Raw genomic sequence first — 20970 nt, forward strand, 5'->3', positions numbered from 1 at the left:
ATTCCTATTCGTACCACTCTCGCCAGCTGGTGTGAGACCCGAAACTGAGACTCTTGTCTCTGGCTAAAATAACGCTTAATGCCATCGCAATGCGCCTGTACCGGCCGTGTCTCATATGGCGAGTACGCCAAACTCCCCCAAGTGTGCGCGGCTTTGTCCCGCCCACGCCTTAACCGACGAACCGTCGTCTAAGTTATTCTAAAGAACCTTGGTCTTGGGATACCAACTGCGCATCGCGCAGTCTCCAATTGAACGGAGATGAGGACCAGCGCGCATGGACCAGCACTTGCCGCGATCACAGCTGAGCCAGACAGTGGCAGGACAAACTATGACGACTTCAGACGAAACCCCGGCCACCACTCATCAGTCATCTTTTTTTTTTGTCCGGTGCCATGACAAAACACCGCAGCGGCACAGATAGTAATGGCAACCGCGATAGTCCCGCATCGAGATCGCCCTGCCCCCAATAATTTTTTTATTTTATTTTTGAAGACTTTTTCCAAGGCATCCGGCCACCAAGCCGCGATGGCGTCGCAAAGTGATCGACCGACCCGCGTCAATGTGTGCAAAGACCCAGAAACAGGCGCCGACATGCAACAGTATTCAATTGTGATTGCCAGATTCTCCATGTATATAATACCGGCTTTGTTATACCCCCATCCGCACAGCTGGGCACCTCATCCATACGAACCCAGGCCCCGGCAACCAATGTGCTCAAACACCGTATCAAGTGCCTGGTTTACACCGATAGCATTCCACGTTGAATTACGCTTCTCGCGCAGGTATCGTTGCAACAACCATCTTACGTAGTCTGCACAGTCTCCCCGAGGACAAAAGGGCCCGTCCAGCTCCAGCCAGTGGACATATGCCGTGCCTCAGGAGACATCTCCTGTCATCATCCCACGTTGATAGCGAACTCGCTGGCTCACCCAATCACCTCACCGGCATCCGCAGCAAGAGACATACCAGAGTACTTAAGGATCTTATTCCTAGCCGACCTTCACATCAGTAATACGAACCGCTCTCCCAGCACAACCCAATCCCCGTGTCAGCTCTCGCTCAAGTCCCTGCCTTAGCCGGCTATTTTCAGCGTCAAATGGAACTCCGCCGGCACTGCAGGGTCGCGGAAGTCTTCCCCGCGCATGCCACTCATTGCTATTCGTACGTAGTCCTAATGTCATCCCAGGATAGGACGCATGCACGCATATGATTCTTGAACCATGAACTCGATAACTAATGTACAGCCGCCCCGCCCGCCAGACCTCCATCTTCCCCAATGTCGTCCCCCGTCCCCAGCGACGAATGCCGTGGGAGAGTAACATTTGATCCCTTTATCTCAGTCTGGGTGGAGAATATCACCTTACTTACAATTACAAGTATGGTCCATCCCTTTTAACCATTTCTCATGGTTGCAGTTGCCCCGCAAGCCAAATGACGAAATCGGAGCAGGGAAACCAACAGCAACAATCCATGACCGAGTCGAGTTCCATTCGCATACACGGAGCCGACTGCCGAGCGATGTTCCGTAGTCCATGGTCGCCCTGTTAAGATGTCGTTGGAAACGTCTACCCATGTCCACATATGGACTTTATTTTCTCAATTGATGATTTGATGCACTGCGTGCCCGCCAAAGGTGTGACGCCTTTTAACTCACATGGGGGTTCCGACGACGACGCAAGATGGGCACGTGAGAAGGAACAATAAATAATAATAATAAAATGAAAAAAAAGAATGAAAAAGCACCACGCGTTATTATCCAACACATGTGCAACGCCTTTTCTACCGGTGTCTTCCTTCCCATGGCCAGCCTCTACTCTCGAAAAGGTTGAATTTAGTAGGAACGCCAGAGAAGAGCCCCGAGGAAATACGGATCCCACACCACCGGGCCCTCTCACATGCGCCGTTCCGGCAAGCCACATCGCCCGGCCACAGGCTTTTTTCTCCCAGAGGCTGGTTAGGTACGCGCCGCTATTGGAGAACCAGGCTCCGGAGTAATGCAGAGAAAGGAGCTCTTTGGCTACTGCGCCCCTCGGCGGAATTGTCCACGCCGGTCATCATCGTAAATACGATGCGCACTCTCCAAAACCCCTACCTTCTGCCAGTCTTTAAGAGATGCGTCACGGGTCGCTAGCTTGGCTTGACCTTTACACTTAGTGGCAGTAGATGAACGGCATGCAGCAAGCCGTGGGAATACGATACGGCAACGCGGAGATGGCGTGCGAGCGTGTTACTGGGCCGATGCATGTTGCCAATCTTAGCTCCTGCTCTTCAGGCGGTGATACGTGACTCCCGCTGGGTACTGTGGTTTCACTTGCGGCTGTATATGCCCATTCACATGTGGCCACGATTCTCTGTGGAGTATCTGTGCTGTCTTGCTGAGTGCTGTCGTCCCGGCTGTTGTCGTCCTGGTCGTCCGGAGCGGGTCGGTAAACCGGTGCGCAAATATCGAATGTCAAGTGTTTTGGTGTGAGTGCCTGCACGTAGATCCTTCCTCTGTATGAGTCCATTGGTCGAGTCGAACTGAATGCACCATGGTTCTCATGTCGCGTGTATTGAAATGTATTTGAATAGCAGTGGGCCAAACCACCTCATGGGGAAGTATAAGAGCAGAGAAAACACGACGACGACATTGTTGAAAGACTTCAACCTACAAAAATGCATTTAATATGCGGCCAAGGGATAACCTCACAATCAGCATATAAAGTACGGTAGCTCTTATTTGGCATGCTATCTGTCTTCCCCTTATATAAGGGGATTTGCAACTCTACCAGTACGCATCGAATAATTTATTCCGTGCAGTATCTCCATCCGACGTACGTGTTCCATGAAATCATCGTCAGACAGCCGTTCTATGCATCCCCACAAAGCAAATCGCCCAGGTTAATTTCGAGGTCGAGCTCCACTGCATACTTGTCAAACGCCCATTCAGCCACGATCTCCTGAAGTCTGTTACTTAAATCATCCATTTCTGCCGGCTGTAGATCAAATGCCGGCGACTCTGGTATGTCCCTGGAGACATACAGATCCCAAGGGAAAGCTTTTGTGGCCTGTTTTCGCAGTTGGCTTAGATCGATCATGAGAGATTTCAACTGCAAGTATAACTCTTCGGAGGCTCTTTCAAAGGGCAGAAACTCAGACTTCATCCTCTTGTGAGTCTTGTTCCTTGTTCTAGACCTCGATGCCAGTCTCTTCCTCAGATATCCACGCGGTGATATCTCCAACGTAGTTGTTGTCGACCCTCGGATAAGGGGCCTCCCTCTTTCCTCGAACGTCGTATCTTCGATTGGGGGTTCGAAAGCGTCTTTCTGACGGCGGAGAACCTTCATCCTTGATACAGCACGGCTAATGCCTCTCTCTTTGGGACTCAGGCTGACAGAACGGTCCAAGTCCTTGTGAATGATGCTGTGAGACCTGGGACGAAGAGCGTTCAACCTCTCAATGGCACCAGCAATGTCCCTCTCTGTTGGACTGGGGCTGTTATGCCGCAAATACCAGGTGATCTCTGGTACAGCATCATAATTATCATCGAAATCTCCATGAGGACTACAACCTGCAGCGGCGTGTAGGAACTCTCCGGGCTGTGAGCTTTTCATGCTCTTGGTGGCATTGAAAGCAAGCTTGCTTTGACTAAGTTCATTTCTCTTGCGATCCCCAACGCTTGGTTGTCCTTGAGCACCTCGGGGCCGGTTACTTCGAGCAGAGCTTCGTTCTTGTCTACCGACCTCTGCACGAGTAGGTACACGAAATGGCTTGTGCAGAGGACGCGAAGAAGACGGAGGAGTTCCAAAGAAATTGTCTTGGCCACGAATCGTAGATGGATGTGGTGTTTGTGCGCGGCGCCAGTGTAAACCCAAATCCCTCGCAATATCGTCTGGAAGATCATCGAATGCGTGTCTCAGTCCGGGTCGCTGGAATTGCTCTTCATCTCCGAGAATTCGCGGCACGCCTATGTGGCTTGGGTTCTGCGGAAAACCATGTGGGGCGTCGAACGTTCTCAACCCGGACGACTCGAAGTCATCTGTCTCATGTGCATGTTCCCTCTGCATAGCAAGTGCCTGGTGGCGTTGAGAACGTTGACCAAGGGCATTTTCTCGGTTTTCGGGAACCAGCTTGGTCATGCTCTCCGTCTCATGCACGACATTCTCAACGTTGGGGATGTGAGTCGACTCTTTGAGGACCGGGGCAGTGGTATTGTCTTCACTCTGCTCAATGTCGGCCGAATTTTTCGAATGATCGCTATGAATCCCTCCACTTTTCTTCGCTGCTTTTTTGGCTAGAGACCACGGGTTTGGCTTCTCCCGCTGGCTTTGCTCCATTCTCTGCGTGTTCAGGAGCTCGGAAATGTCTGAGAGCAGCGGATCAAGAAACATTTCTCGTGTATCTTCCACCGGGCTCGCAGTGTTACTTCTTGCCATGTCGACGTCCCAACTCGACCGGAGGAAAGACTGAGTCAGCCCAGAATCACTAGAGGATTCTAGAGAATCTTGCCGTGATATGTGTGCCTCGCTGCTGTTGGTTTGAGACGCCTTCTCATTGGCCAAGGATAGAGTGTCATCCGCTAGGTGAGTGGTATATTTCAAGGCACTTCTGTCTCGATGGTCATGATAGCCGCATGCTTTGTTGGCAAACGGGGCAGAACTTCCAACCGCAGAAGTCCTGGCTGAAGGGGGACTTGCGAGCTGTCTGTTAATGATATCGCTGGCCTTCTCAGCGGGTGTGGCCTCTAGGTTGTACAGATGTCCTAATAGCCGTCTCTGAATTAGCAATCATACTTCTTTGTCATTGTGTGAGATTAATTCCATACCACCCCGGCGAGAGCTTGATGACTCAACTACAACATTTTGCTCGGGTATGTCCGCCTGACCATCGCAGTTCTGATACAAATCCTGGCACATGTCTTCAAACAACTCCAAAAGCTTCGGCTCGTTCGCAAAGAGAACCTCGTCTTTGTTCGTGGCCACGTTCGGGTCGTAGCTGCCAAGTATACACTCAATGTTGAGTCTGATGAATGGAGTCTTGAGGTTCTCTGATGAAGCCCCGACATGTTTGCGTAAATGCTGTTTGTATATCCCAACGAGCTTCTTCATGGTACCTCTGGCGGTTGTCACGGGACGAGCATCAACCGAGAAGAAGTATCCTTTTCCCGCTATCGCAGCTGGTTTCGCGCCGGGCTTCGGCATGAAAGCCTCAAGGCGGAGAATAGAGGCCGGAGTGTCTGGCCTGCTCCGCGTCGCCCCGCCCTCCAAAGTGTTGCCACTATATGTCTTCTAGACACATTGAGAAACGAGCTCGTTGCCGAAGACTTGGAGAACTGCTTCCCTGACGTCGGCCCCAGCAGTGGGAGCATAAGACCAAGAGAGTTTGTGGTTGCTTTGAATCTTCAACGAGAGTCTGATCCGAGGTCTTGTCAGAGCATATGTGAAAAGCAATTCTTTGATCTGGCTGTGGGCTCTCTTGCTTTCCTTGATAGCCTGCTGCCGCCGAACAGGAAACCCGGCAAAGATATCGGAGGCGTCGACTGTCGTTCCAACGGGACCGGCAACGGGCTTCTGGGCCAAGATTCCTCCCCCATTAGGATTGAGCGTGAGAAGGTTCGCAACAGGATCCTCGGCCGTCCTGGTTGTGATGGTGAGTTTCGACATGATGTTTGTGCTTGCGAGTGCGTCGCCACGGAATCCAAGCGTCTGGCCGCCCTTAGACTGAAGCTCCTCAAAAGTCCGAAGCTTGCTGGTGTGTGATCGCCGGCCAAGGGCATCGAAGTCTTCGGAATCGATGCCAAGTCCATTATCTCGGACCTGGATCTTGTCGACGGCATTGGCCGAGACGGTGATTTCGATGCTAGTTGCGCCGGCGTCGATGGAGTTGTCAACGAGCTCCTTGACGAGCGATACAGGGGTCACGATGACAACGGAAGAGCCTAGACGGCGTACAGTCGTCAGAGGAAGCCGAGTAATTGGCATGGTGATCGAAAACGAAGGAGAGAGGTCTAATTGATCGAAATGGTGTACATGGACGAGAAGCTAACCCCAAGCGGGTTCGCTCTCGATTGGTATTGTGAAAGCCAGGGTTTTCGATCGCAGATCGCGCCTGGGAGATGCACGATAAGTGAAAAGATCAATTGCAGTGAAACATGGGAGTTTCTGCAGTTGGCCCATAGAGAGAGGGCATTAGGAGGGAGGGGAAAGAAGAGGGAAAGGCAGGAACCATGTAAGTGAAGCAAGTCGAGTACTCTTTCCAAGAAGGGAAATGGCGAATGGGCACTGCCAACTTCAAGCCTCTGCACCTGGCACCAGCCGGGATGACCGCGGCCTGACCTTGCTTCCCATCCCGCTGGAGACGGATGCAGCTTGCAGCTCCCTTGCTGCGCATGTTTCCTCCACTTGCTGCAGGGTTCACACCTAGCAAGATCCAAGAGAGCGCCAAAGCCCCGCAGCTGTTTCTTCCCAGGCACGCAACACCTCAAACCGCATGCCCCGCATCGCAAGGTCCCGTTCCGCCTTCTCGTTCCCTCCCGCCCTGAGAGCACGCACCCGAACACCGAGCAGTCAGCCGGCCCGCCCAATTCATAAGCACCCAGACGTCGGTAGCTCCCAGCTGTCATCACCCCTCCCTTCCGCATCATCCACCCCGCCATAGAAGCTACCTTGCTTCCTTCTCTTAACCACGCAATCCGGTACATTCGACTTGAACACCACCACCAACACCACCAACACCACCAACACCACCAACACCACCAACACCACCAACACCACCACCACCACCACACCTGTCTGCATACTATACCCACGGCATCTCTTAAACCCATCTTCTCGAACACTTCCTGACCAAAATGTCCGGCATCAAGGGACCGTCCCCCCAGGAGCACGACGGCAGCGCCCTGCGCATTGGTATTGTCCACGCCCGCTGGAACCCGACCATCATCGAGCCCCTCGTTCAGGGCGCCAAGGAGAAGCTGCTCGGCTGCGGTGTCAAGGAGTCCAACATCGTCGTTCAGTCTGTCCCGGGATCCTGGGAGCTCCCCTTCGCTGTGCAGAGGTAAGCTCAAGCCCTTGCCCCCTCCCCTACCCAAGGATCCCTCTTCGGTCGCATTGAGCCTGCGCGAAATGTATGTGCGAAAACATTGTCCAACCCAATAGGGCCTGCCGCTGATATGCTTCTTCCCTCAAGGCTTTTCTCCGCCTCCCAAGTCCAGTCAGCCCAAGCTGGCTCCGGTTCCTCCGCCGGTGACCTCCTCGGCGCCTCAACCACAGACCTGACTTCCCTCCCCACCGAAACATCTGGCGGCCCCTTCGACGCCATCATCGCCGTCGGCGTCCTCATCAAGGGCGAGACCATGCATTTCGAGTACATCGCCGACGCTGTGTCTCACGGCCTTATGCGCGTGCAGCTCGACACCGGTGTACCGGTCATCTTTGGCGTTCTCACCGTCCTGAACGACGAGCAGGCTCAGGCCCGCGCTGGTATCACTTCCGGTGGCCACAACCACGGCGAGGATTGGGGTCTTGCTGCGGTCGAATTGGGCGTCAAGCGTAAGGCTTGGACCGCGGGCAAGATTGAGTAAGCCTGGCTCTTTTTGTTGCATGCACCTCTTTGAGCGGACACTATTGTAGACGACGGATACCAGCTTAGGAAGAAGAAGAAGAAAAAAAGAGGAGGAAAAAACAAGGCACAAATTCCCAAAAGGGGTATTCGCTACCACACATCATGGGCAGAAATCCACCCAACACATTACCTGTTAGGCCAAGAGAAATATTGCTACCTCACTTCGATCTGATTGACAGGGACGTGGCATCAATCATAGACGGCGCCGACCGCATTGAGTCCCGCGATCGAGAAGAGATATGTGCCTCGGGGTTTCTCCAACATTACTAGATTATTGCACCAAGAGCTGTCTATCATGACTTTGAGTATTGAACAATCCGAGCCTTTCCATCTGCTCTTTCACTCCCACAACGACGCCTGAAAAAGATGATCCCTTAAAAAGTATACACAGGGTAAGGTGTGTCTCGAGAGGCTCACACGTCTCAAAAATGGCAAAACCCTAGGCACAGTCCCGTATGAGGAGCGTGGCTTGCGGTTATGTCGTATATGTCCAGTCTTTTTGTTTTTCCATGCTCCCACCCATGAAGCCTCGGTCTCGTCCTCCTTTTTCTCTTGCATTTCCCCATGTCCGTTACGAAATTAAAGCTCCGATTTCGCTGCCAATGCTCTTCTTCGTCTTCCACAGAGAGCGCTTCTTCTCCTTCTTGGCCTTCATGGCGGCCCATCCTTCCTCGTCATCATCGTCAGAGTTGCTGCTCGACTTCTGCAGCGTGGTCTTGGTCTCCTGCTGGTGTTGCTGGTGCTGCATCACCTTGGGCGGTTCGTCCCAGCCCCTAGCGCCCGACATTACGGACATGCGCCGACCTGAGTCCAAGGGTGCGGGAGCCTGCGTCACTGGCCTGTAACGCCCTGGTAAGCCCACGTTGCTTCGCTCCGAGGGTGCTATCGAGGGGGCATACCCAAGGCCTGGGGCGTGAATGCTGGGCGCATACCCGCCGCCGCCGCCCATGCCTCCGTGAATGGATGGGGTGTAGCCACCTCCGGGTTGGATCCACGAAGCCGAGCTGGGTTGCACCATGCTCATGGTTCTGGAGCGGGAATCGAGTCCGGGGGGCTCGAGCATAGAGTCGCCAAAGTAGGACTGTCGCTGGCTGTCGTTCATCGACGGCGTCATGACATGGCTCATCGGCCTCGCCATGCCATTGTTCATGTTCATCTGGTTTGGCGTAGCCATCATCTGCATGAACTGCATCTGCATCTGCATAAACTGCTGCATCTGCTGAGTCATTTGGATCTGAGCCTGGTCTCCTGGAGTGAGCATCATCTGGGGCATCTGGGGCATTTGAGGCATCTGCTGCATCTGGGGCATTCCGCCCATGCCCATGCCACCCATCTGGCCCATGCCGCCGTTCATACCGTTCATGTTGCTGTACATCATCTGCGGCGGGACTGCTGCGGCAGGGTCGACAGGGGCACCAGTGAAAGGATTGACATTTTGTGCCTCAATGTTGGGGCTGCCTCTACGCAGGGCCCGAGATCGCTCCTCGCTGGCAATAACTCCAACAAGGCCGCCCATGGGAACAGCCGGGGCCGCGCCAGGAGCCGGCGAGCCACCACCGAAAGTCAGAGATTCGCGTGGGGGTGCGTTGATCAGGCCGGCACCCAGGAAAGGATCCTGCGGCAGCTTCCGTGCAAAGGCGGGGAGATGGCCACCGCTAGTTCCTCTTGGACCGGTGCCCTCACCCATGCTTGACCCGGGGCGCTGAGGCTGAGGGGGCTGAGACTGGACCGAAGATCTCAGGTCAGGGTTCGATGCCATGTTCATGAGGCGAGTGGGTGGCTTGTTCTTGTTCGGGAACCCGTGGGCGGCCAAGATGGCGAGTGGCACTTCTTCGTCCTCCTCTTCGGATGCGTCTGACTTGCCGGTCAATGGGCCCGGGGGAATGGCGAGGTTGGGGGTGCTGAGGGACATTGACAGGCTGGGACGAGCAGCATGTTCGGATGGAAGGTTTGGCTGCTCGCCAGTCACCTTCATCATTTGTTGTCGATAGACCGCCATGTGCGCCTCCTGCTTCCTCCTCTGCTTGGCAGCCAACTTCGCCTTCTCCATGTCGTCTTCATCATCTTCGTACTGGTCGTCATCGTCATCTCGGCTTTCGTTGGATGCCTTCACGGTTTCGCTGGCGCTGTCCCGACGTTCCTTGTCTTTGCGGTATTTCTCGAACTCGGCGGGAGTCATGACCTTGTTTCGAGGCGGGCTCGGTTTGCTGCCGCTGCCGGAGCTGTAGTGGTGCGTGGGCTTGGGCGGGCGAGCCGTGCTGTTTTCAAACATGTTCTCCTCCTCCTTTTTACTGTCCGTCTCATCCCATCCTGTCGAGAATGTGTCTTCATTTCTGCGGAACCTTCCTTGTGGAGACGGGTTGCTGGGTTGACTGTTGCCAAGGAAGCGGCTGGCAGCCAGTGAGTCCTTCAACAAGTTCGCGTCTTCATCCTCCACGATATCAGACGGTACGTTGTTGCGGAAGGCGAGCGGTGAGCCATGACGAGGAACTGGTGGCGGTGGTACGGATGTGCGGTCAGTATTGGTGGGAGAGCCGGGGCCGGAGCGAAACATGTTGTCGTCGTGTAGAAGGTTATCGTTGGAGTGCTGGCTGCTCCATGAGTAAGGGGAGGCCTCAACTTTGATGGACTTGTCAATCTTGATGGGTGAAGGTTGAGGTTGGTTGACACGGTTAGTGGTGAGGGAGCGAGGTCCCATGTTGGACTTGTCGTTTCCGTTTAGCGTCATTTGGCTAGCTCTTTTGTCGAATCCGGACCCCTTGAACATATTACCAAAGTCACTGCCAAAATTGAGGTTAAATTCCTCCTCGCTAAGCTTAGGAGGAGTGGCTGTGCTGGCTGTGGAAGCTGTGAGGCCTCTAGGTCTGCGGCTGGAGTCGTCCTCCAGTGCCTGGGCGGGCAAGGGCGGCGGAGGCAGAGGATGTTCGTCAACGGAAGAGACGGAGGCTTGGTTCTTCTTCTGACCGCCAAAGGAAAAGGTCCTGCCGGCTTTGCTGAGGAATCCGCCGGAACTATGCTTTGGAGGAGGAGGCGGCAGGTCGGTATGAGATTTCCTAATCGAATTTCTCCATTCTTCCTGAGGGCCTTGGGCACCGAGGTCAGCCGAAGACGGTGTGGTCGAGACGTTGCTGTGGCGCGACGAGGTGTCTGTCGAAGTTGTTTTCGTGGTATTGGATGACCCACTTCCCCTTAAGCTGAGTCAGTCGACGTTAGACACAATCCTTGCCTTGGCCCTGAAATGAATTGCAGACTAGGGGGGAGAGAGAGGACCACCAGCCGATGGCCAACAGCCCAGGAATTGACCGCTGGGTCCGAGACATGCCGCTATTGAATGCATGCCAGGCACAGTTACTATTTTTTTTTTTTCCGTCCCCTTCTCTTTCCTTTCCCTCTTCCCTTTCCTTCGCTCGGACTCTTTTGTTTCTTCACTCTCTCCGTCACCCACGCCTTGTTGCTTCTTGCCAGGGCCGAGAATGTGTGTCTGGAAATGGAATGGGGCAAGGAGACGGGGTGGATGCACATACCGATTGTTCTTCACGTCTGCAAACATGTTGTCCTCCAAAGACAGGTCGTTGTAGTGTTTGGGCGGAATCGCTGTTGTTGCGGCCTTGAGCAGTCTGTGTCCGCCGTCAAACGACTTATTGCCCCCAACCTCGGTTCTCTCCAGTACTCGGAAGGAGGATTGTTGTTGCTGCTGATCCCCTGTTGTTACCGGCCCATTTTGGAGGAACTCCTCGGAGTTGACGGTCGATCGCCGCCTGCCAAAAGCGACGGAGAATCTAGGCATAGAGAGCGACGACAAATCGTAGATCCCCGGCGGGATTTTAATCGGCGCGCATCTACGCGCGGGGGTCGATAGGAGACGGAGGGCCGTTCAGGATGGAACTCCTCGGGTGGTTGCCCTTCGCTCGCTTGGGAGTCGGAACCGTTGCCAACAAAAATAAAATAAAATAAATCGCGATACGAGGCGGGTCAGCTGAAAGGGGATGACGACAGAAAAGCTGAGACTCGGGTCGGCTTTGTTGTGGCTCGTGTCAGTGGGCGCTGCGGAGCGTGATACGGTAGGGTGATAAGCGAGAAGATGCTGCGCGGGCGAAGAAACCCAAGTGTCAGCTATGAATGCAAAGGGCCTTGTGTTCTTGTGAATGTCTGTCCACCGGTCTTGATTGTCTCGCTCTGCCGGATTGGATGTATGGAGGTGAGGCAGGAGAGGTGTTGTGAGAGTGTATGCGGATGAAATTGTGTCTCTGCGACCCAGCGTGGGCCCAGGAAACGGGGAGTGAAGGTGGTAGGTATTTCGGCAGGGTGGCCACCGACAGCCTTAGCGATGGACCAGACCCGACAGTGGTTGATTCTTCCGCGTGCGCTTCGTGATTGACTGTCGCGAATCGAAAGGGGGAAACGACAAATATGTAACGGGTCGTGGTCCAAAGGGCTAGAGGGCTGAAAGCCGTGGTGAAATGAGGAATGACGAGAGGAATGGGCCAACGACTTACCGAAGGGGGTCTGCAACGAGCCAACACAGGTCGTAGGACGAAACGAAGAGTCGGCGGAACGACAAGACGAGATGAGCCGGTGACGGGTTGGATATTAGTCTATACTGCGCGCAAAGAGCGTGTGCGATGATGCGATAGGAAGCGATGCGATGCGATGCCAGGGCGTAAAATCAAAAGGCGTATGATCTCATCCAGAACCTTTTTTTTTTTTTTTTTTTATCCAGAAGCAAATAAAAAAAAAAGATGCAACAAGGTGAGAGAGAGTTGGGCCCAGACCGGAGCGGACTACAAGGCCAGAGACGAGGATAAGCAAGTAAGCACGCGGGCTTGATTAGGGGATGTGGGATGGAAATGGGGTAATTAGGATATGAAGAACGAATGAAAGGGATAAGAACAGTTCGAGTCGTGGGCCGGATGGGCGCGATACGAAGGGGTATGCAGCAAATGATGACAGCAACAACGAGGGTCGACGAAGCAGACGACGGGAGGTTGGAGCGAACGAGGGGGAATGTGGAAAGGAGGAGGAGGAGCAAGAGGAGGCGATCCGATCAGTAAGTACAGATAGGCACAGCAAGGAACAGAAAGAGGGTATCCGTACGCAGTACTATGTACATGGGCCGTAGTAAAGTGGACTTCAAGGTCAGCTAAGGCAGGCCGAGCATCAGCAGGGGATGTCGGGAAGAGGATGGGGCACGGGGGTGCGGTGGATGATGGATGGGTTGTTGGAGGGGGGAAGAGAAGGAGGAGGAGGAGAAGAAGAAGTCTTCCTGTCTGTCTGTTGACCCTGACTCTCGGCGTCGCGTCTCTCTGTTGACTTGAGGCTTGAGGCTTGAGGCTTCAGCCTGGCCAAGTCAATCTGATCTGATCTTCTTCTGCTCACGTTGACACGATAGGTACGAGTGAATGCTCTGTCAACGCACTTCCATTTGAGGGTAGAGAGATCAAGCAATCAATACTTCAGTAGTTGTTGCTCTGGAGAAGACGTGCCAGGCCAACAGGGCAGGGCAGGGCCTTCTGTCGACGTCCACGTTCTCCAAAGACCAGAACCATCCACCAATGACCACTACTTCGTGGCCGGCCCGCCGACAACATGCATTCTCATGCGCCTTGAGGTGTGCCTCTGCCTGCCTCTGTCCTTTTTTTCTTAGTGTCTGTCCTTCCTTGGTACGCAATGCTAAAAAATCATTGGGTCCAGGGGCTCAGGGTCAGGGGGGGAGGGGGGTGTGGGTGGAGAATGGTGGACAAGGAGAGGGATGCTTGAAAGTTGACGGCATGGCATGGATGGAGGCATGGTAAGGCACCTAGGTATGGTATGGGATGGCCCGGAGACAATCAGCCAGCCAGCCCAACCACACGGTGGGCCGGGCGATGCGGTCGGTGGTTTGCAGCTGCTATGCTGAACTCTGATCATGAGCGCAGACTATCCGTACTATGCAGTAGATGAGCAACAGACAGAGACAGAGCGTGGAAGACCGGACGGCTTCTTGACTTGCTTGCTTCTTTGCCTTGGGTTGCCTCTTCAAGCTCCCCGTCCTCCGCCTCCCGTCGGCACAGCGTCGTCCAAAGTTCCGGAGGTTTTCGCCATTGTCTTTCCCTCTAGCTCGGAAAATTCGTGGGCTGGGTGACATCTCGGGCCATGAACCCTTTGGCGGGGAGACTCATTCGGCCTAGTCTCGTCGTGTGCTGCTGGAACAATCACTCATTTCCCCTTTACCTTGCCACCACCAATGGTACCAATAAGTAGGACTGGACTGCTCCTTACTGCGTAAGATACCCTTCCCAAGGTATGTTGCACGGCGTCGTCCGCCCTCAAGGTTCCCGCCACCAGCGCCGTGCGGTATTCGTACTTTAGCATGCAGCCCCGCCATCTCGTTCCATGCGGTGCTGCTTGCTGCACCAGGCCACCCTGCCCAGCCTCCCGTCCTGCAAGCTTTCCCGCCTCCGTTCTTTGGCCCTGCTGCGAAAACCTGTTGACATCGGCTGAACCCTGCAGCCGGAGATGTTCAGACACCACCAGCAAGCTTTACGACTAACTTGTGTTGTCGAGCGATCGGGCAAATTGAACTTTGAATGGAAGAGCAAATCCCAGCGGACTGCCTCACGTTCTGACTGTGTGTGCGTGTGTGCGGCGTAGGGCGAGCATCCTGGTCGGTCAATAGGGAAGGAAGCCTGGACGACCTCGTACCGGCGGCAACGTCGGTCGCGAGGCCGGGCGTTGTGAAATTGGACCTCGGAGCCGCCGCCGCCGCCTTCAACGAATACATACTTACCCTTACCCGTACTCCGTAAAGACCCAAAATTGTAGGTACGGATTGACGCTGAAGACTCACATAAACTAGCCAAATCCAACGGCGGCCAGTGACAACCGCGTCCGTTGAGCAGTGTGCCATGTCTCATAGTTTCTTTTCTTTTGCTCGGTTGGGCTGCACGCCTTGCCTATGGTGCCTGTGGCTGCGAACGAAGCCATGTGCCGGGAAATGAATGGCTGGTTGCGTGTGAACGCCAGGCCAGCCTGCGACCTTGGATCACCGCCACCCTTTGAGGCTTGTTGCTGTTGCTATTGCTGATGTCTGTCTGCTGTGGTCGTGACAGAATGGCGAAATGTTTAGACGCGATTAGACCTCAGCTCGGCCGTTCTCAGCGCTCGCAGAAACTCGGGATCTGGGGCGCGCCGTTGACGCAAGACCAACTGTCGATTGAACGGCGGGAGTTCAGCCAGGGCCGAGCGGGCCTGCATGGAAGTTAGGTAATTCCCCTGTCTCCGCGCTCCGTGGGCAATTTTCTAGGTATCATGTAAGTACAAATGCAGCCTTTTGGCCTTTAGGCTGCGTTGACCGAAGATGCCCAGCCCGAGAAGCACGGCGGGAGAAGGAGGAGGCACAAACGGAGCGGGCTTGGTTGCTTCTTCTGTCCTGTGCAATCTGTTCTTCCCGGCTGTAGCCCTGGTGATCTCGATCTGGAGGCAGCAGAGGCCATGAACCAGTCAGTGGTTTTCGGCGACGGTTTATTCCCATCAAGAGCCTCACAGAGAGTGACTCAGGGAAGTACCCAATACAACCAACCAACTTTGCAGGCCGCCCGCCCACCGCAGAGAAGCCAGCTAGTTCGGTCAGACGCGACACGCGAATCAAAAGAGAGCACAGGACGATGGCTCCAGGGGGGCTCTAGCGCAGCGCTGCCTGCTCGCAGCCCCAGAAGGACTCGCCGATAATCCTGGAGCTTGAATAGTGGCACCTGTTTGTTCCATGCGTGAAGTGGACCAGAAGCTCACAACTGCAACGCTCGCCTGGCTGTGCCTAAGTAAGGTATCAGGAAGGCGTGGTGTTGTTACATGCAAAGCAACAGAGGCAATGACGCATTGGACCTCCAGATGTTAGCAGGTGGATGAATCATAAGGTAGTGCGTGCTTGCTGCGGGTTCCATGTTTTTGCACGAACTTGACTCGGAAAGTGGCTATTGATCAGTGATATATGATGTGACGCGATGCGATGCGATGCGATGCGATGCGATACGATGGCTACAGTACTATGAGTGCGTTCCCTGAGGTCCAGTGCCTTATGTAACTCGCCTTGCGGGCACGGCAAGCATGTGGGAAGGAACGACGCGGCGACTGGACCACACTGCCTTCCATGGATCGCTGAGCAAGCAGGTGGCCAAGCAGCCTGGACCTCCGGCTTCATCGCGCGCTAAAAGACACTGTACCTGGAACGAAACAGCACACACAACTCTCCACCCTGGCACTTCCAGTCCATCAGGTGGGCTTTGCCGCCGACCCATTCCAGATTTCTATTTTCCGCACACACTGCCTCGTATCGCATATTTGGACCATCTCAACGGATATCCCCCAACCCAGAAAAAAAACCTGCAAGAAGCAAAGTGATTGACGCCGCTCCAGAGTCTGACAGGAAGCCAAGCCCGGCGCCTCGACAAACTGCCGACCTCCTCCAACTCAGCCTGAGTACCTTAGCTTAGGTCGCGGTGATTTGGGCGGGAGTCACGGTCTTTTCCACAGAAAAGTGGTCCAAGTAAGGTAGGTACCTAAACAAACTGAGGTCGTGGTGCGTACGGATAAGTGACTGCAGTCTGCACCAACGTGACTCTGCAATGCATCCACCCGTACGATGCCACTGGCTAGGGTTTCTGGGCGTCTCGTCTGTTCTGTTCACGTGTCGTGTTGCGTTGCGAACCCCAGCTACAGTCCGGTCGCATCCTCCTCATCCGTCACCCTTCGACCCGACCATGGCATTTCTCTGGGACCGCGTCCAAGGAAGACATGCAACCAAACACCGCAACTTGGAAGCCATAACAATGGCATCCTCGTCAATATCAGACAGGCCTGAAGCCCCGTACGATGGATAGATACATACCGTAGGTATCCTCCAGCTAAACCGCGCTGCCTACCTACTTTGGGTTTGGCTGGCCGCATCGGCTGGTCTACCGCCCCAGCGTTTGGACAATAATTCCCATTGCACCCGACCCCATCTGGACTCGCGAGGTGTGCAATGGACGGTCAAACGGTCTCCAATTGCTGCCCCATCGCAGCCTGTCGATGGTGCCGGACCTCTCGCGTCCGTCTTTGGCGCTCTCGTGCGCTTCTGCTGGCAGGGGCCGGAGATCACAGATCTGACGATGGTGCGCGGATGGTGCGCGGATGGCTCGTGAATGGACCGGAACCCCTGGTGATGCTCTGAGCTATCGTCTTGTGCCTGAGCCTAGAGCTCGAGGTGTGCAAGTGTGGTACAAATCGAGCATGGAGTTGCTTGGGTAGCGCTTCGGACCCCTGCTAGAAGGAATGGGGCCGACGCAAAATTGTTGACAGGCTCATATACGGATAGCTAAGCTTGTTGGTGTATCCGTACGGACAGGTATTGTCGATTATGTGAATGTTGCCTCTGACTTTTGCACTCAAGGCCTGCAGCATTTGCAACGTGGCGAGTGCTTGCAATCGCGCACCAAACCTTTGCTTAAGCCCCTTACGGATACTTGGTTCACGTACAGAGAGTCCCAAGACCGCAGCTCGTCTCAGCATATCACGAATGAATGCCACACGGCCCGAGTGGGATCATTGATTCCCGCGGAACAGTCCGGAGCCCGGAAGTTCTTGGTACGGGACGGGAATGGATCGTGCTGGGCTTGAGGGAGTGAGATGCGCTAAAGAATACGTAGAGCTTGGGTTTTCTGACCTCTTAAACATTTTCGCGCAATAGATCCATCCGTTAGCAGAATGTGCCTCCTACGGGGCGACGCCGTTCGCAAAACCATTCCTCATTCCCCTTGTCTCTCTGTCAATACTGTCGTGGCCTGGTAGGCTGGTCCGGTGCGAATGAATAGCGTCTTGGGGGGAAACCTCCGCTGTTGCCTGTCCTTCAGTCAAGTAACTGGGTTCCATGGGTATACATGGGCAGAATGCTCCGAATCGTCCGCTTCACTTGACATCGGTATTTCCCGTGGCAGTTCAGTTGATCGTTTGCCCACGAACACGGGCGGCCCTCCGGAACATCCGCATGTATTTCACAACTTCATCTGCTGTGCTCTGGAGCACGTCGGAGCCTGATGCATCCTTCGCCTCGCCCATTCCGGGCCGTCTGTTGAACCTGTCGTGTCCACTGAGCTGATTGATTTGGACCTGGACGGCGCATCTACTATGCAGTATGGATCAAGGCTGCCCAATGAGCAGCTGGTAAAGACAGTTCCAGATTTTCTCGGTCGGAGGCCCGTCTACGGCCCGGGCAGCGGCCCCAGCCCGGCCGCTCCAACTTCGCTGGCGGACGAGCCAATCGCGGGGCTCCCCCGCTACCCCTCAGGACCGCCGATTATTTTTTTTTCCCCCTTCCTCACGTTGAGCAATCCAACCCGGAAGTATCTCCCAGTACGACGACACACAACGCCGCGGAGCCACCGAGTAACCCTAGGCCCAAGACCCAAGAAGCCGGAGAGACAGTCACAAAGGCCTAGATTTATCCTACATTCTTAGTCAAAGACTCAAATCGATTGTCGTCGTACTCCGCATCTCACCAATTCGTCTTGGCCATCAGTTGTTATTGGTGCCCCTACACAAACCACCCTCTCCTCAGCCTCGTCTACTTCACCATGGCTGCGAACGACGCCCAGACTTGCCGCATCTCCATTCTGTGTTCGGGGAGCGGGACAAATCTGCAGGCCATTATTGATGCTGTTCAGAATGGCCAGATTTCCAATAGCAAGATCATCAAAGTCATTGTCAATCGTGCAAAGGCTTTCTCAGTGCAAAGGGCAAAGGACGCCGGCATCCCTCACGATTACTTCAATCTCGTCTCTCAAGGTTTCGTGGCGAAGGGCGAGAAGGACGAGGCCAAGCTGAAAGCGGGCCGCGCTCGCTACGATGCCGAGTTGGCTCAGAAAGTCCTTGGGGACAAGCCCGATCTTGTCGTTCTCGCGGGCTGGATGCAGTACGTGAATAACCATCTCCGAGGAGGCTGTATTGCGGAGCGATGCTGACTAGTCCTCCAGCGTCTTCAGCGAGCCATTTCTGGACCCGCTCGCCGCGGCTGGCATTCCGGTGATAAACCTTCGTATGTTACCTCTCGACATCAGGTATTTAACGTTTGCTGACCATGGCGATAGACCCAGCGCTGCCCGGTACGTTACTTCTCGTTTGTTGTCATCTTGACGGACTGGCGTAGCGGCGGTCGGGTGCTTGCTAACGTCTTCCTAAAGGCCGTTACGATGGCGCCAACGCGTACGTCACTTGGCACCTTTCAATTACACATCGCAAACAAACTGACTCTCTCTCAGTATTGGCAGGGCATACGAAGATTTCAAGGCTGGTAAATTGGAGAACAACCGAACGGGTGCCATGTAAGAACCCCGAGTGGTGCCCCAAAGAGACCCCAGCTGTTGACCAAGATCTCGAAGGATTCACTATGTGATCGCCCAGGTTGATCGTGGTGAGCCTATCCTGGTTCAAGAGGTTGAAGTCCTCCGAACCGACAAATTGGAAGACCTGGAGAAGAGGTAGTGTACTCCCACAACAACGTCCTCAACCATTCCATTCGACTCACTAGCAGCAGGATGCACGATGTTGAGCATGACATCATCGTCAAGGCCACAGCTCAAGTCTCGGAAGAAGTTTTGGCCAAGAAGCAGCAGAAAAAGCAGTAAAGTCAGCTATCCGCGCCGAAGGCAGGGGAGAGCCGAGAAGGGTGTTGCGAACAAGCGTCCCATCAAGACTGAAAAACGGGCAGGTAGGCCAGTGCGCACGAGGCGCATTAGCAGTATTGTGGAAGTGCCCTTCATTTACCTCTGTCTTTCTTGCGGGTTGGTTCAGATATGAGATGGATGTATTTCTGGTCATCACAAGGTCCACACTCCGCCGATGAGCAAAGCTACTTCCTTGGTCGCACATCATGATTGTGTTGCCTCTGTTCTGACATACCAGCCAGTCAAGTCCTCGACTGGTCTTTGGGTTAGTAATTTAAGCACAAGGTCAGCTTGAAAGGGAGGGAGAGTTGACATCGGCCAGGTTCATTCAATCAGGCAAAGACCCAATGACACAGGAACATATCGTATGAATGATAGGAGAGGAGGCCAACGTAGAAGCACAAACAACGTGGACTTCAGCAGATAGAGATCGTCGCCTGTCTGCTTCACTCGATGAGAACTGGCATGCGGCAATGAAAGCAGTGGTCAAGCCAAGGGACAATCGTGATCACTGTAGAAGATGAAATCAATACCCAGCTGTCTCCTGGTTGCGATGCATCGCTGTAGATGGAGGGAAGCGACATCGATTGCCGGAGACCTGAAGGTGGATGGTTGAAGGCATCCATGCGTTTGTGAATGCAGCGGGCAATGGCGATGGAAGTAATGAGGATGATGACAATAATGACATGAAGAATAACGACGACAGCAAGGGCTCCAAGCATGACAAGTTGCCAAAATATACAATTTGGGACCGCAGTGACTATCTCACACGGCCACAGCAACGAGACAATCAAAAGCAACATTAGCCGCCATCCAAGCCCATGCTGCCGATGATGTAGTTCAAGCTCGATCGGCTCGGAATCCCATCTCGCATGTGAGGGAAGCAGCAACCAATGCCGAGGCGAATCACCGTGCGGGTCGGATGAGAAAGACCAGTCGGTTTTGTCTGCGAGGGAATCGGAGCCGGTTGAGGGGCATTAGCAAATGACGACTTCGCCAAAAGTTGCTGAAAGGAGTTGTCGAATGGACTTGCGGCTCTGCCGTTTTCTGCAGGTTTGCGAGCAGGGGGACCACAGAAAAAAAAAAAAACCGACGTCGACATCTGTAGGAGCCGACTAGAGCCAATGGCAGGTGCAGAATAGACAGAATAGAGTATCCAAGCCGAGATGGGGCTTGGAGACGACGAAGGGGTTTCTTTGGCTAGGTACCTAGGTAGGTTGACAAAGTCACGGGTGACAAGTTGCAAGGTTGGTTGCATTTGTTCTATGAAACATTGGTTGGCCATTTTGACCTGGAAGAAACGACTCCAGTCATTCGAGACTCTTGGATTTGCACGTCAATTCACTCTACGCGATGCCGACGAGCTGCGCCTCGCACAAGAGTGTCAGGAGGGGGTAAAGGGGAGGGAAAAAGAGGAGCAAAAGCAAACAATTGTCGTTTGATCCAATCTTGGCGTCGAGTAGAGCTTCCGTTTCTTCAGATCTGTGCATTCAGAATTCGGACTACTTAGTCAGGTCGGCTTCCTCATTACAGGCAGACGAGCAGTGATGGAGGGACCGTTCTCAAGGCTCGCCTTACAACCGCAGCCGGGGCGTCAAGCAGGTTATGCGATGAAGTCACGAAACCCGGCAGCCCAAAGGTCCAACCCAGTCTGTCTAGCAGAGAGAGAGAGAGAGAGAGAGAGAGAGAGACA

General features: G+C 54.2%; 4 protein-coding genes across 4 annotated transcripts; 2 read left to right on the forward strand and 2 right to left on the reverse strand.

Moving 5' to 3' along the window:
- Positions 1-5267: 5267 nt before the first annotated feature.
- Positions 5268-5960, reverse strand: CGCA056_v010702 (PMS1 protein-like protein 1; the record flags this gene model as incomplete). The annotated part of the gene is made up of 1 exon (XM_037325949.1): positions 5268-5960. The coding sequence occupies one exon, from the start codon at positions 5958-5960 to the stop codon at positions 5268-5270; it is 693 nt and encodes a 230-aa protein (XP_037175301.1).
- Positions 5961-6829: 869 nt separating this feature from the next.
- CGCA056_v010703 (6,7-dimethyl-8-ribityllumazine synthase) lies at positions 6830-7561 on the forward strand (the record flags this gene model as incomplete). The annotated part of the gene is made up of 2 exons (XM_037325950.1): positions 6830-7035; positions 7168-7561. 2 exons carry the CDS (start codon positions 6830-6832, stop codon positions 7559-7561), a joined length of 600 nt encoding a protein of 199 aa, XP_037175300.1.
- Positions 7562-8173: 612 nt separating this feature from the next.
- On the reverse strand, positions 8174-11389 carry CGCA056_v010704 (uncharacterized protein; the record flags this gene model as incomplete). Its single annotated transcript, XM_037325951.1, has 2 exons — positions 8174-10790; positions 11127-11389. The coding sequence occupies 2 exons, from the start codon at positions 11387-11389 to the stop codon at positions 8174-8176; spliced, it is 2880 nt and encodes a 959-aa protein (XP_037175295.1).
- A 6799-nt stretch (positions 11390-18188) lies between these two features.
- Positions 18189-19238, forward strand: ade5 (Phosphoribosylglycinamide formyltransferase; the record flags this gene model as incomplete). Its single annotated transcript, XM_037325952.1, has 7 exons — positions 18189-18526; positions 18588-18649; positions 18702-18716; positions 18795-18816; positions 18873-18935; positions 18993-19091; positions 19148-19238. 7 exons carry the CDS (start codon positions 18189-18191, stop codon positions 19236-19238), a joined length of 690 nt encoding a protein of 229 aa, XP_037175294.1.
- Between the last annotated feature and the right edge of the window lie 1732 nt (positions 19239-20970).

This window comes from Colletotrichum aenigma, assembly GCF_013390185.1.
Source record: "Colletotrichum aenigma strain Cg56 chromosome Unknown KSG_Cg56_contig07, whole genome shotgun sequence".
In the NCBI taxonomy this organism is placed as follows: Eukaryota; Fungi; Ascomycota; class Sordariomycetes; order Glomerellales; family Glomerellaceae; genus Colletotrichum; species Colletotrichum aenigma.